The sequence below is a fragment of the Pteropus medius genome, unplaced genomic scaffold (assembly GCF_902729225.1).
Source record: "Pteropus medius unplaced genomic scaffold, Ma_sr-lr_union100, whole genome shotgun sequence".
NCBI classification, from domain to species: Eukaryota; Metazoa; Chordata; class Mammalia; order Chiroptera; family Pteropodidae; genus Pteropus; species Pteropus medius.
In genome coordinates, this window is record NW_024342474.1 from 6,415,901 (window position 1) to 6,430,550 (window position 14,650).

The window sequence follows — 14,650 nt, forward strand, 5'->3', positions numbered from 1 at the left end:
GCCAAGTGTTGAATTGCTTTGTGTTGACTTTTGTTTCCAAGGCTGGTTTGTAAATTTATTTTTTTATGCATGAAAGTCAATTTTTTCTCCCTAGATTTTAAACCACCCCTCGCCCATACCAGTGAACAGTCATAGACTTGAGAGAGTTTTTGAAAATTTTGTGAGTTGTACAGAAAGAAAAAACACCATCTTGAGCCTCACCGATGAGGCATAAACACTGCTAATGTTTTAGAATATTTTCTTCTAGTCTTTAGGCACATAGTTTGTCATACTTGATAATACAGTTTCTCCTTGGATGTTTTTTCCCAGTTAAAAAACTCTTCTATTGGCTTCATGTTAACTGCTACTATATGGTCCCTCTTAAGATCTGAAGGTATTTATTTAGCTATTTCCTAAAAGCTAGGCATAAATTTTAAACTAATTCTCTGTGGTTCTGGAGGGATTACTAATTCCCTAGTAAATTGCTAGTTGTGTTAGTATTTCATCTTCCAAAACTCAGTTTGAATACTGTATATCAAAATCACGAACCCTCCAGAAGCCAGCGATGTGCAAACCTGAGGGTCCCCTATCCTCATCGGAGGTACTCTCCTCCCACTTTCTTGGCTTAATTGGCTCTGAATCAGACAGAACTGAGTAGGAACTTTAATGCACGTTAGTTCTCATAAGTGTCCACTTTCCTATTTGCAAAATTAGATAATAGTAGTACCCAATTCCAGGGTTATTGTGAGAATTCCGAGTCAGATTGTGAGGGGTGTGGCACTTTGGAACTTGGTGATGATAAGGTTCACTGAGAGCAGCTGCAGCCACCCTTCTCCCTTCCTCTGTCCCCCTCAGGGCTTCGGGCTGGTTAGTTCTTCCAGGCCAGGGTTTGGAAGAGGGACCAGAAAGGAGAAGGAAGCCAGATGGGGGAGGTGTACTGAAAAGACGTTTTTTCCTCCCTTCTAAGTATAAAGTTCAAGTGTTTGTTTTGGACACAGCCTGAACCCTCAAGGGTCTGGGCTGGGAGTGAGCCCCTGGCCGGGTTCAGTGAGGCTGGGGAGGTGGGTGGGCCAGGGGTATGGGCCCTTGGGCATTCTTCTAGTAGGGGGTCTGCTCCCCTGGTCCTCTCCCCTTCTGGTCTTTCTTTGAGTGTCGCCTGACTCATCCCAAGCCCCTGCCTGACTAACTTATGTCCCCGACATTCTCCTGGTGACTTTTGTGTTTCTCACCCCATCTGTAAGGCGGAGGGCAGGAGAGGATTTCTGTAGAAAAGAGTATCTTTAGAAGGAAATTGTTTACGTGAAGCTCTTGAAGGTACTAATCCACCTGATTTTTATCAGAATTGCTCCAACATCTTTTTATGACTCCAGAGTCCTTTTACCTCCTTCATAGGGAGGAAGAAGGTGATTCCTCAGTTAAAACCAACACCTTGGGCTGCTTTTGTAAAGAAATGGCTGCTGAGGTGGATGGAGCTGGATATGTGTGTCCTTCATGTGCCGTTTTCTGCACATATCATTGTCATTCTGAGAATGGAGGGCAACATATGGGTATCTATCTTTATTCTTCATGTATTGCCTGTGGCAGAAGAATGAGTCCTTGTACACTTGGTACTTCAGCCATGCCTTTTAAGGGCTACAAACAGACTTAATCAAAAGAGCCATCTTGAGTGGAGTGTAAGAGGGGAGGAGAATTCAGGAAGAGGGGATGGATTGAATTAATGAGAACAAGAGTGCTATAAAACAGTTTAACTTCTTGTGGACCCCTCAGACTTTCAAGTTTGCCTATTAAAAGAAACATTCATGATCTGGACACCTGGCTTAGAAGGACTGCCGATTCTCTCCCTTCTCCCGTGGCATCCCTGTGCCTCGGATGGTATGTGAGAAAGCTATGCAGGTGTGTTGGGACTAGTGCATTAGTGAAGCTGCAGGGAGTAATACCTGAGGATTTACGAATTCAGGCCTTAAAAGAGTTGCTGTGATTGTGTTGTGTCCCTGGACATTGTCATCCTGAACCAGTAAGTCATCATCTATACTTTTTAACTCTTTGTTGCCTGAAAACGTAGAACCTAAGACGCTTTAAAATCTTTTATTATTTAGACTCCAGATTGTAATTGGCAAGGAAGAAGACAACAGATAATATTTGGCTAAGCTTGCTTCTCACAGTTTTTCTTGGAGTGCTGGTCTACAGACATTTCTAATTTTCTTGAGACTCTCCATGCTCTGTTCAATTTAGGTGTCAGCTGGCAAGGTGACAACTCCATTTATTCGCAAGGCCCTTGATTTTCAGATTCCTAACATTGATAGGGCTGGAGAACCCCAAGCCTGCTGAGTTGCCCAGATGGACTCCACCTGCCTTCTCTGTAGTTGCTGTAGAATTCCTTCATGCTTCCTGTCTGGCTCACCTCCAAATGAGCTTGCCCATTTCCTTTCTCCGAACCACCCCTATCGCCAAGGTTCAAAGGTTCCATAAAGGATAAGGTGGTCACGAGGCCTGGCATCCAAACTCTGACCTTCGTAAGAGCCTCTAGTATCCCTGGGCTAACCTGAAGTAGTAGACAGTGGTTCCAGAGCCACAGTTGTAATTGCTGTTAGCCAAAGGAAATGGGGGTGCTGCTGGATGACCCTTAGAGCCATGAGCATTGAGATGTTTAATCTAGAATTTAGGCTGGGCGCTGTGTCACTGCCTGGCATTGTAGTGTCAATTTTAACTTCCCTCCTGGCTTTTCCACAGTCTCATATTTATTTTTCCAGTTAATTTGCGTAATACCCAATGGACTTTTTGTAGGTACTTGATTAGAGTAGTGTTGTAGATGGTATAGAGCAGGGGTCCCCAACCCCCAGGCTGTGGACCGGTACTGGTCTGTGGCCTGTTAGGAACTGGGCCATACAGTAGGAGGTGAGCAGTGGGCCAGTGAGCGAAGCTTCATCTGTATTTGCAGCCGCTCCCCAGCACTAGCATCACCGCCTCAGCTCCACCTCAGATTGTCAGGCGTTAGATTCTCATACGAGCATCGGTCCCTGGTGCCAAAAAGGTTGGGGACCGCTGGTATAGGGTATTAGAACACTCACTGCTGGAAGGGACCATAGTCCAGTGCTCTATTTTAATAACCATGGGAACCGAGTACTTGAGGACATGACTTCCTGTGATAACATGAGAATTCACTGCTGCTTCCATTCTGATGGAGACCTTAAGAGAGGTGGGCTGAGGCGGGAGTGCTGACTCACCTTCGGCCACGGTCTTTTTCTAATTATCAAAGCTGATTGGCTGGATTTGGATGTACTTGGCTCTGAGGCCTCTAATAATCTCTCAGTTCTTTGTTACCTAGCTCACCTAGAATTTGAAGAAAGTTAAAACCAGTTGTGAAATGTATCACCTTTCAGAAATGAATAGCATCTTAATTGACTCCCTTTGAAAACATGTCACTGGGATTTCTGAGTGTAATCTGGTATGCCTTGAGGTTGGGACCTCAAGCTGGGGCACTCTGGGGAGACTGGTCCACCTCCAAGTTTGTTTTCTGGCTCCAAACGAGTGGCTGTTTGACTATTGGCACGCGACCTGGTTTTCAAAGTACAACCATATAGGGTATGGCGGACTGGTAACCAGGGGTTTTGAAAAGTGAGGTCATAGGAGGCCCAGATGAAACTCTTTTAATGTGTATCACAACTGCAATTAATCTTATTAACATGCTGGGCCTGTGCCTGCTCCCACTGCCCCGGGTGTGCAAGGGTATTTAAGGGGCATGCTTTGAAGGACTCTCTTCTTTGATGGTGCAGATGGATAACAGAAGCGTATAAAGCTTTGTATCTGGTATTATAAAGGCCTTTTGTGTGCCCTTGCAGATTCATCCAGTTTTGAGAGGCAAACAAAAAACCTCATGCAGATTGATAAGATGTACAAAAGAGGATTGATTGTAAACACAGTCTTGTAGCTGTGGGCTCTGTGACCAGATAGAATCAGTCAGAAAGGAACAGAGCCCCTCCTGCATGCCCAGCATGGAGCTAGTTCCAGCACAGTATTCAGGAGGGAGGTTTAAAAACACTGTTCATTTGTTTGGAGGCAAGAGTAAACATAGAAACAGCAAACCGTACAAGGTGCTGTGGATGCGAAATCTGCCCTGATGGAATAGCATAGGGGTTTGGGGTTTCTAAGACAGAGGTAAGTGAGGGGCTGTTGTGGGTAGGCCAGCTTCCTGGGTGGGGTGGGCCTTGAATGGGAGGATCACAAGGTGAGGTGCAGGGTGGGGTGCACGTGGTGCTCTTAGGAGTGCTCTTAACTTGAGAGTTAAGTATGGCTGAGTGGTAGGGCTGTGCATGGTAGGAGGGGATAAGGCTGGAAGAATTTAAAGGCAATAGATGGCACACTTAGATCTCTCTCTCTCATGCTCAAGTGCATTTGAGAGAAGGCTAGTACAGTGTTGCATCCTTATAAGGTCGCTGCCTGGTTCTATTTTTGAAGTCCATTTTTTTGGAAGTTATCTAAGATACCCACCTAGACTCCCTTCTGCTGTTCCTTGTTGTTTAACAAGTAGCCTTGGGGATAAAGAGGTTGTTTAAAATTGTCAAGTTCAACAGATGTGGTTTGGGTGTGCTATTATCTCCTAATGAATACAGAATCCACTCACAAAGTGAATAATTAATAAAAGAAATATCTGTTCTTATATAATGCACCATTTGTAATAATGAATGCCACACTTACAACTTTGTTCTCAAAGTTTTCTTGCTATGCGCTTACAGTTTTCTTAACTGCAGGACTTCTCAGAGCCTTTAACATTCTAAAATACTTTGGGAATCTCTAAGAGATGGGGAAGAGGAGGAGGAAAGAGGAGTGCCCTTTCTGTTTGTAGAACATCTTGGAGAATCAGTGTCCCGTGAGGCACTGTTTGGGAATGTGGTGCCCTCCTGTTTGGCAGTGCTGTGTGCATTGTCCTTGTCCTAGTAGCCGCCCTCCAATTTTCCATTTACTTTTCTTACTCTGAGATAAGTGATACATCTTTTGATACACAGAGGTGAGGGGCTGTTACATCCCTCCCCTTCCTTTTTCTTTACTATTAGAAAACATGAAGAGCAAACATGGGGCCGCATAGAACAGTTTCCTACAAGCTAAATTCGGGCAAGATGTGCCCCTGAATCCTCACATGAATAGAAAGGGGCCCTAACTCTATCCTGGCAGGGGAAAAAATCCTAGCATGGCCAAGATGAATCAGCTTGCCATGGCCAGACACCAAGATAAGCGTGAGTCTCTAGACGTGGCACCCAGCCGATGGTCAATACTGGTGCCGTGAGAACACAGCAGCAAGCAGCACACAATACTTAATTTGGTGTCTCTGTTGGAAGGGAGTTGGGAAGGAATACGTCTAATGGGGTCATTACCAAAACCAAGACTCCGTTCTGCTCGAGCTATCCCTGAATTCCGTTTGCAGCAGGGCCCCCTGCTCCAAGGAAGTGTGGTCTTAGGATGACGGGTGCTTGATGTCTTATTCTGTACACAATGCAGGACTGGCATGTGTTCTCTCTATATTGCACTAGGTACCCAATTCTTTTTGGGACATCAGGCTGGGGTTTTTCCACACCTGGAAATGAGATGAAAAGTAGGAATCCATGAGTTTGGAATCTAGCCTCACTTAGAGAACGCACCTGTTAGCCTGGTAAGTTTACCCTTCTCCACGAACACAGGCTGGACCCTGAACCTGGCCAGGAGTCAGAGCAGCTCCAGCAGTTCCATGTGAAAGCTGTGGGACCACCAGTGGAGAGGTGATGACACCATTTACTGATGCTGAGTGTGTCATGCCCCTGTCATTGGGCACTGTGCATGTATTGTTCCCACTCAATTAGAGAATTATGCTACTTGCACTTTTTAAAAAGGGTCAGTATTATTTCTTAGGTCTGTGATGCAACCCCCTCCAAAAAAGACAACCAAAGAAAAATATAGCAAAGGGATTGGGTGGGGATAAGACAAACCTGATTAGGTTGTCAGCCAAGAAAAGGCAGAATAGGCAGGAACCACAACTGTCTTCCCCAGCTTTAAGTGTTTGGCACAGAGCCAGGCATCAATAGGCAGTCAATAAATAGTCGAATAATAGGTTGTATCATTTTCATAACAGTTCTATAAAGTATGTGTTGGTTTGCACATTTTAATAAGATGAGAAAACTGAGACTCAGGCAGGTTAAATAACTTGCCTTTGGTCACACAGCTAGAACGTGGCAGGGCTGTACTTCAGACCTAAGTATATCCAAACCCTGGTCCATAGGCCTTCAATAGGCTAAAACAAGGAGTGGCAGGGTCACGTTCCTCTTCTCGCTCCCTCTCTTGAATATAGTCACTCCCAGTTGTTTTATATATATATATAGTTGTTATTATATTTTTAACTTAAATGTCTTTTAAAGTTTTGACATAATTTTAGAAACAGTAAAGTTAGCAAGAAGAGTATAAATAATTCCCAGACCCTTTGGCCATGTTTATAGAAATATATTCTTGGAGGATCTTAATTTGTGAGCCGTTTTAACATGAGATCGGGCCACACTCCTTTAGCACGGCCTGGGCCATGCTGCATGAGGATTCCTGTGTGTCTGTGGGGTAGGGTGTGTCCCCTATGAGAAAGTTCACCGGTGAAGAAAACAGCAGTGTGACCCCACCCAGGAACTGAAGTAACCCAAGAACAGCCCTCAAGGACTTGCTGGATGAAAACGTGAGAGAAGAGTCTGAGGTTTATAATTTTGTGCAGAAGAACTCTCCCTCTGAGAAACTTGAGGATTTGGGGGAGTATAAAAAGAAAAGTCGCTTATAAAAAAGATGACTTGCAACTTCCCAAACACACACGCTCAGGTGTGGTGGCATCATACGCCTCCCTGCTGCCAAGAACAATAACCGCTGCGTTTACACGCTGCACCCATGCCGTTTCCTCTCCTCACCAACGCAATTAAAGATTAATGTTTATCCTCTGTTTTATCAGTTCTGTGCCTGCCACACAGGTTTTTTTTTTTTTTTTTAACCCTCTCCTTGCCTTCATCCTTCGTACTCATTGTACCTAATTTCTCCCTTCTGGTTTCCATGTTTTTCTCCTCCTTCCTGCTAAGACAGCTGTATTCCCAAAGGCAATGTATTTGGAGGAAGGGCTGGAGGATTCTTCCCTATGTTCGAGGAAAGGAGGTCTCTATTAAAGGGGTAAATAATTTGGAAGTTTTCCAAATCGGGAGACTCTCTAGTTCTGACACTAAAAGAAACCACTGTCCTTCGCTCCAGGGCCTAAGCTTGTGACTCCTGTGTCTTTCCCCCTGCGGCTGGATTCCTCCACTCGGAGAAACCGTGCTCAGTTACCATTTTGGAAGCCTTTTTTCTTTGACAGTCCTCACTCCTATCAACCTGTGCTGGACAGTAAGCAGCATGAGAGTGGAGGTGACATCCCCACAGTCAGGCAAGTGCCTGGTGCACAGCAGAAGCTCAGCAAATATTTAGTCAGTGAGCAGGCCTTGTTCTGTGGCCTTGGTGTACAAATGCTGCATCAGTGGACTTACAATATAGGATCACATCAGAGAGTAGATCTTAAAAAGTTCTCATTGCAAGAAAAAAAAAATAAACAGGTGATAGGTGTTAACTAAAGTTATTATGGTGATCATTTTGTAATATATACGTATATTAAATCCTTATGTTGTACACCAAAAGTGAATACAATGTTGTATGTCAATTATATCTCAGTAAAAAAAACCCCAAAAACAAAAAAAACAAGATCATAGCCTTTTAGGTTTAAGGTGCTTCTCTGGGATTTACTTTCCAGTTGATCTTTTAATACCGAGGGTTTAGCCTTGGAAGAGATCTTGGAGGTCCTTGGGTCCAGCTCTTCTCTGTTATTACTCCCTATAGTTTCCTGGGTTTTTAATCTCTGAGAGGTTATTGCACAAGCATGTCTCAGTTATCCATTTGTGGACGATCCAGAGAATGCTTCTCTTCCCAGACTGGCTTTCTCCTTTGATTTTCCTCCATTTTTCTGGGAATGCTGACGTGAGGGGCCTAAGGGTGGATGCTAAGTCCAGTAAGCATCACCCAAACCTGTAGTTAAGAACTGACCACACTGATGCTAAGTGAAATAAGTCAGACGGAAAAGGAAAAGAACTGTATGATTTCACTGGTATGTGGGATTTAAAACCAAAAGCAACAAAAGAACAAACAAAGAGACTCATAGATATAGACAACAGAATGACTGTTACCAGAGGGGAAGCGGGAAAAGGATAAACGGGGTCAAATATATGTTGATGGATGGAGGCTCGGCTTTGGGTGGTGAACACACAGTGGAGGACACAGATGTTGTGTTATAAAGTGGTACACTTGAAATTTATGTAACCAATGTTACCCCATACGTTTAATAATAAAAAAGATCTGACCAAACTGACTTGACCCTGCTCTTTGCTCCTAATTGCTCCCATCACCCCATCTTCTCTTCATTCGTAGACTTCTCTATTCTTATTTAGTAAGCCCCTGGGGTATATATACCACAGTTTTTGTGCAGTTAGCTATTTTGTAACGTTTTAATACCGAGTCTTTAGTTTCCTTAGTTCTTCAAATGGAAACATCTTGCCCCGTTGGTCACACCAGTGAGAAGAGCATTAGATCTTTTCAAAATTATCCAGTTGGGCCAGGAGGCGCCTTCAGGATGATGATCTGCTCTGGTCCTTTTATTTGATGGAAAATGAGAAAGCAGACTAAGAGAGGTTAGTAAGCCCCATAGGGTTTAATCGGTGACCGACTCAGGATTAGAGCCCAGGTCTTGCTGGAATGGGGCACTTTCTACAGCACCCTTTGCCCTCCCACACCTACAAAATAAATTGGGAAGAGCAGGGCGAGCAGAGAGATGCCACATGTGTTTTAAATTTCCTTGGAAATAGTCATTGAAGCTTCTGAAAAGTTATTTCAATCTACAGCTTTTCCCTCCCCTCCAACCAGTGACACCAAAAATAAGATTGCTTTGGGATTTTACATTGGCAGATAGAATGCTCCCAGGGGAATGTGAGGCTGGCTCCTGAAGCTAGGGAAGGACCATACTGTCTTGTGCTGATATTTTTCCAGTTATCTACTGCCGACCTGTCAGACTTCACCAAGACAGTGCTGAAATTGAAAAGTTACTGAGATAGTTTATAGTCAGCACACCCCTCTCAGGGTCTAAAATCAAAGAACCTGAGACCTGAGTGATCAAGAGTTATTTTATACTCATAGTGTTCTCACAAATTTTGTAGTAGTAGTCATTCCAAGCGTGTATATATGAAACAGTAGCTCACAGTGAGTAGATGGGAACAGATGCTTGGATATCTCCAGCTGTGAGGATGGTGTGATGTATCTTGGCTGGGAAAGCAGCATCTCTTCAAAGGTTTTATTTGGGGGGATAAATCATCTGACTTTAATTGCTCTTCCTCTCTTTGTCTTGAAGATTGTCAGATCCGTTCATCTTTTCCGAGCTGCTACTCAGGTTCGAATCTGATTGTGCAGCCTTTCTTTAACCTTTCAAACACCCTCGTGGGAACAGTGGACACCTGTTCGATTTAGTAGAAACGTGGATTAGAATTTAGGTTGGTCTCTTAACTATTTGGGTTGTCCTGGGACAGCCACTTGACCTCTGTGAGTCTCAGTGTGCCTGTCTGTGATACGGGGATGCTAATTAGCTCATTATCTGGAGGATCAAGTGAGGACACTCTGTGGAAGATATTTAATGATTTTAGCAAATGGTTGGCGTTACTTTGGGATCTGGCTTCAGGTAAGTTCCATCACTGCCACAGAATTAAGTTTCTATGGGCAGGTTAATTTACTTAGCCCTGGAGTAATAAAATCTAATTGGTTAGGTTGTTGGGAGAATTAAATGTGATGTAAGTCAGGTGTCTGATATACCTGGCTTTATTGGGTCACAGTAGCTTGGCTGTCTGAGGTCACATTGGTCGTGGCATAATGTCATACACTGGTTGAACTCTTTTAAACCATTAATGGATTCTTCATGGTGATAAGAGCATTTAACTCCCCTCCAGAGAGTGGAGAGGCAGGGGTCAGAGTGGGTGGTTAGGAGAAGTCTGGCTATTTGCATCTTGACATGAGGATTTTTTTTGGGGGGGGGAGGGAAGATAAATTACCCTCTGGTAGTTGTGTATAATTTGACAGGTCAGTGATTAGTGCCAGTTAACATTTATTAACTTCTGTACAATATTGTAAAGCTATAAAGATCATAAAGGTCATAAAATTTGCTAAAGAGAAGCTTTTAGCTAAAGGTATGTCTTTAAATATTGTTTAAAATGGAAATAGCCAATGTAGCAGGTACTCTCAGGTCATGGTGTTTTTGCAGAAGGGAAAGTTAGCAAAGATAGTTTTGCAAAGTAGTATTTAATAAAGTATTGCTTTCAGCCACTGACATTAATTTTATTTGATATATCACTCAGGAAGACTGTAGTCTGAAGGAATGAGAACCATAATTGGTGGATGAGCCTGGAGAGTTTGAAAGTTAGAGGGGGTGAATGTTTGAGGGCAGTGGTCCCCAACCTTTTTGGCACCAGGGACTGGTGCTCATATGAGAATCTAATGCCTGATGATCTGAGGTGGAGCTGAGGCGGTGATGCTAGCTTTGAGAAGCTTCCCTTGCTTGCCTGTGGCTCACCTCCTGCTGTGCGGCCTGTTCCTAACAGGCCACGGACTGGTGGTGGGGGAGTTGGGGACCCCTCTGTTAGGGTTAGTGTTAGAGAGGGGGAGGGGGAGGAGAAGGGGAAGGAGGGGAGGGTTTTAAGGTAAAGTGCTCCATAGGTGGTCATAGTGGTCCTGTGTATCAGGAATTCTGGCTTATGTGCATTTTTCTATGATTGCTCATGTTTGGCATGGCTTCTCTTCTAGGATGTGGAGAAAGAGAAGGAAACCCACAATCACCTCAGCAAAGAGGAAATCAAAGAGAAAGTTCATAAGTACAACCTGGCAGTCACAGACAAGTTGAAGATGACCTTGGTAAGCACCCGCAGTACTCTAGGTTGATCAATGGCAAAAGACAAATATAAGTTGTTGGTATTACAGTCTATCTGTATGTTTTAAAACTTCTGAATCACATTTGCAAAAGTTTAGTGGTCAAAGTAGGTAGGACAGGAAAATGGTATGTTTCTGCATCTTTCAAATTACAGCCGTATTTCGAAGTAGCTTTATGTTAAATGAAGTTAACTTTTAAAAGATTTTGTGGGAACCCGCTCCCCTTAAAGGATTTTTAGCATTGTGTATAATCATTGCCTATTTAACAGATAGGCAGTACTTCAGATTCTAATAAGGCCGTAGGTAAGTTTTGTGTAAATAAATTTGGAAGTATCAGGAAAAGGATTTTGTGCCAATGGATTGGGATATAATTGAGCTAAGACTTTTTCTTAGCTGGTTGTCAAAATAAGATGAGGTATGTAATATTCAGCTTCCTACATATAGTTCATTCAGGCTTCTGCAACATTGTACCAACACTTCGCAGCTCAGTGGGGAGTGAGGGTATAGAATGGGGACGCACAGGGCTGGGTGACCACGAAAGGAGAGCTGACAACAGAGCTAGAGTATTCATGTTGCTCTAAATTGGACTGGCGTCTGTGCCTCACCCACCCATTTGGTGACTTTCCTCGAGGCACTTGCCATCTTTTGGTGTCAGTTTCCAGGGCACGTGGACCCCTGCCTTCTTGGTCTATTGACTGTGAACTGACAGAGTTCAGCAAAGGACAGGGCGACCTGTTTGGAACAGGCCCTACTGAATTCTGTGGCCCTGGAAGAGGAGCTCTTAAATATCAACTTCGTGATAAAGGGTGGGTCCCTCACTAGTTGGTCTGCCAGGGAGTGGGGAGGGGCAGATAGACTAGTGATTATTCTTCATTATTCCAGCAGGGATGTGTCTTTCTCCTTTTTCAAACACAGTTTTCATCAAAGTAGAAAAATTCCACCCCTCACCCGTGGAGGTTAAAACAGATGCCAAGTTTCAAAGATAAAAAATTTTAAAAGCTATATAATACTTTCCACAAGACTGAACAAGTGAATTAGTATTGTGAATTGATCCTGTGGAAGGGAAGAAAAATAATGGACCATAAAAGAGGTTTTTAATGTCCTACTTTAACTGTGTCATATTTTTTTTTATATAACACCTGTGGATTTATTTAAATAAAACATTGCAATAATTTTTTTTCTAGATATACTGAACATCAAAAAAAAAATGAAGACAAGATTGTTATTACTATTTTTGGCAACTAAGAAATAATAATTCTACCATAAGTTAAGACAAGTGCTAAAACTCACCAAATTGTGTATAGTAAATATGTACAGGTTTTTTTGGGTATAAAAATTTTATCTCACTAAAGCTGTTAAAATACATGTGTGTATATATAGAAGGAGACATAAGTATCATGTTAAAACAAAAAAGACAGCTGCTTATTAATATCTATACTTCACACTATAACTTGAATTTGTTTTACAAATGTTGCTGCTTGAGGGGCCTGAAAAGCATTATCATGTATCCTGTGCTTTATGGTATATACCTTTTATAAAAGAGTTTACGAAAAATTGGTAATCTAGTGCACATTATAATAGCCAGTAGGATTGAAAATGGCTTGTTTTCTTACTGTGCACTCCTTGTTGACCTAGGAATTTCAAAGTCCTAATTGTGGCCCGCCTTTTTTGTGTAATAGCTGGTCATCAGTTGCAGGGGTCGTTTCCTTTGAGCATTTAGCCTAGACTTCTCCCCAAAGCTTTAATGAGCCTGTGGTTTGGCTAGCATCTGCCTCAGCGGGTCATTACCTCACCAGCGGGCCCTGACCTTTCACATGCTGCTCCAGCGGCTTGGGAGGCTGTGTGAGGCTGTGTGAGGCTGGGGCTTGTCGGCCGCAGTCTTCCATTGCCACATCTGCCCTGCAGACCCTGCCTCTGGAAGCACTTTGCTGGGGTGCGTTAACCTCCCTCTGAGGTCATTCCCTTAGGGATAATCTCTAGTGAAGTTCTGCTGCGGAGCTGTAAAAGACAGGAACAAGAGAAAGAGTGTTTCGCTTTCTTTTTTTTCTTTCTTTCTTTTTTTTTTTTGATGTGCTCTTTCTCTAAAATGCCACTATCAGCCCAGCTAAGTGTGTGCTTTTTTTCCCACCTCAGAATTCAAATGGGATTTACACTGGCTTCATTAAAGTACAGATGGAACTCTGCAAACCTCCACAGACTTCTCCCAACTCTGGAAAACCCGCTCCCAGTAGCAATGGCTGTATGAACACGCTTCACATCAGCAGCACGAACACTGTTGGGGAAGTGATCGAGGCCCTGCTCAAAAAGTTTCTCGTGACCGAGAGCCCTGCCAAGTTTGCACTTTATAAGCGTTGCCACAGGGAAGATCAAGGTACACTGCCACGCTTAGCATGCAGATGGTCTCTGCTTTTATTTATGTTTTTTGTTCTCATTAGCAGAAGGGAGACTAATGGATGTATCTGTGTCAATTATGTCAGAGCCAGGGACAGATGCTGGAAGCCATGGTGATCATGGCATGTGCTTAATGCCTCCTGGCCATCCATAGTTTTGAGTTGGACAGTTGTGCATCTGAGGAGCTCAGAGGCATCCGTGTGTGATGAGCATTTATGGAGGATTTTGTAATGTGCACAGGGGGATAGCTTTGATTTTTTTTTTTTTAACTTTTGTCAATATTATGCCACTCTTCAGTCTCGAGGTGGCCTCTTCTGTGTGTCCTTAGTTGTAGGGCTTTTGTTAAGCTAAACTTCAGGCAACTCCCAATGATGGCTGTTCTGTAGATTATCTGTAATTTTAATTTTGATGTGGTCATGAGAAGAGGCAAGCACGGGGTCTAGCTATTCTGCCATCCTGACCAGAACTTCCTGTTTTGTTTTGTTTTTCCAATCATTTTTTATTTTAATGTGCTTTAGGACAAAAAAAGAATCCTCTTTGCTTGAAAATTTCAATAGCACATTCCACATTTGATGAGCGTCTGAACATGGAGTGGCCTGGGAGACTTGGAGTTCTCTAAGACCTTGAGGATGGGGAGGCACATGTGTATTATCACACACATTTCAGACTTACTGATGTACGTGACCCAGCCCCAGGCTCTTCTGATTCCTTCAGCTTATCTTGCTGGCCATTACATTGGGGCATTTTGGCAATCAGTCCCCCCAGAGGCACATACAGTGGGTGAAATAACGTTGTGGCCTGAGGTCTGCCTGTCTGAACTTAATATCCGCATTCAGTGGATAAAAAGAGAATATTGACTTACTTACTGCGTGAAACGGAATAAGATATCCCAGGTCAGGTACTAGAGTAGAAATTGATACTGGTGGTGGACAACGATAATTGAGTGATTCACTCACTAAGTGCTAATTTGAAAATGGTGTGTGTGTGTGTGTGTGTGTGTGTGAGCAATCAACTATTTACACTTTCTCTAGTTTTTCTGGTAAAGCCTAAAGCAGCTCTAGAAGAAAATATACTAACTGACATGGTAGGAACGCCTTCAGTTGCATGGGGATGAACCCAGCCAGTTGCTGAGCATGCATATATTTTTTGAACACGTACCATGGGTTGGGCCCTGCAGAATACAAAAGTGAACAGGCAGAGTTTCCTACCCTCGAGGCCACAGGCTCAGCAGTGTGGGCAAGTTTATAGCTCTAGGGAAGACGGCACCTACAATGCGGCTATATCCAGAAGTGCCAGAATAATG

At 43.3% G+C, this 14,650-nt stretch overlaps 1 protein-coding gene across 1 annotated transcript in view; it reads left to right on the plus strand.

Moving 5' to 3' along the window:
• The window catches only part of RASSF3 (Ras association domain family member 3), a 66,257-nt gene that overhangs the window by 44,780 nt on the left and 6,827 nt on the right, over positions 1 to 14,650 (plus strand). Inside the window, exons 2-3 of the mRNA XM_039865910.1 lie at positions 10,834 to 10,941; positions 13,090 to 13,327. Coding sequence (XP_039721844.1) covers positions 10,834 to 10,941; positions 13,090 to 13,327 — 346 coding nt within the window. The remainder of the gene's footprint in view (positions 1 to 10,833; positions 10,942 to 13,089; positions 13,328 to 14,650) is intronic.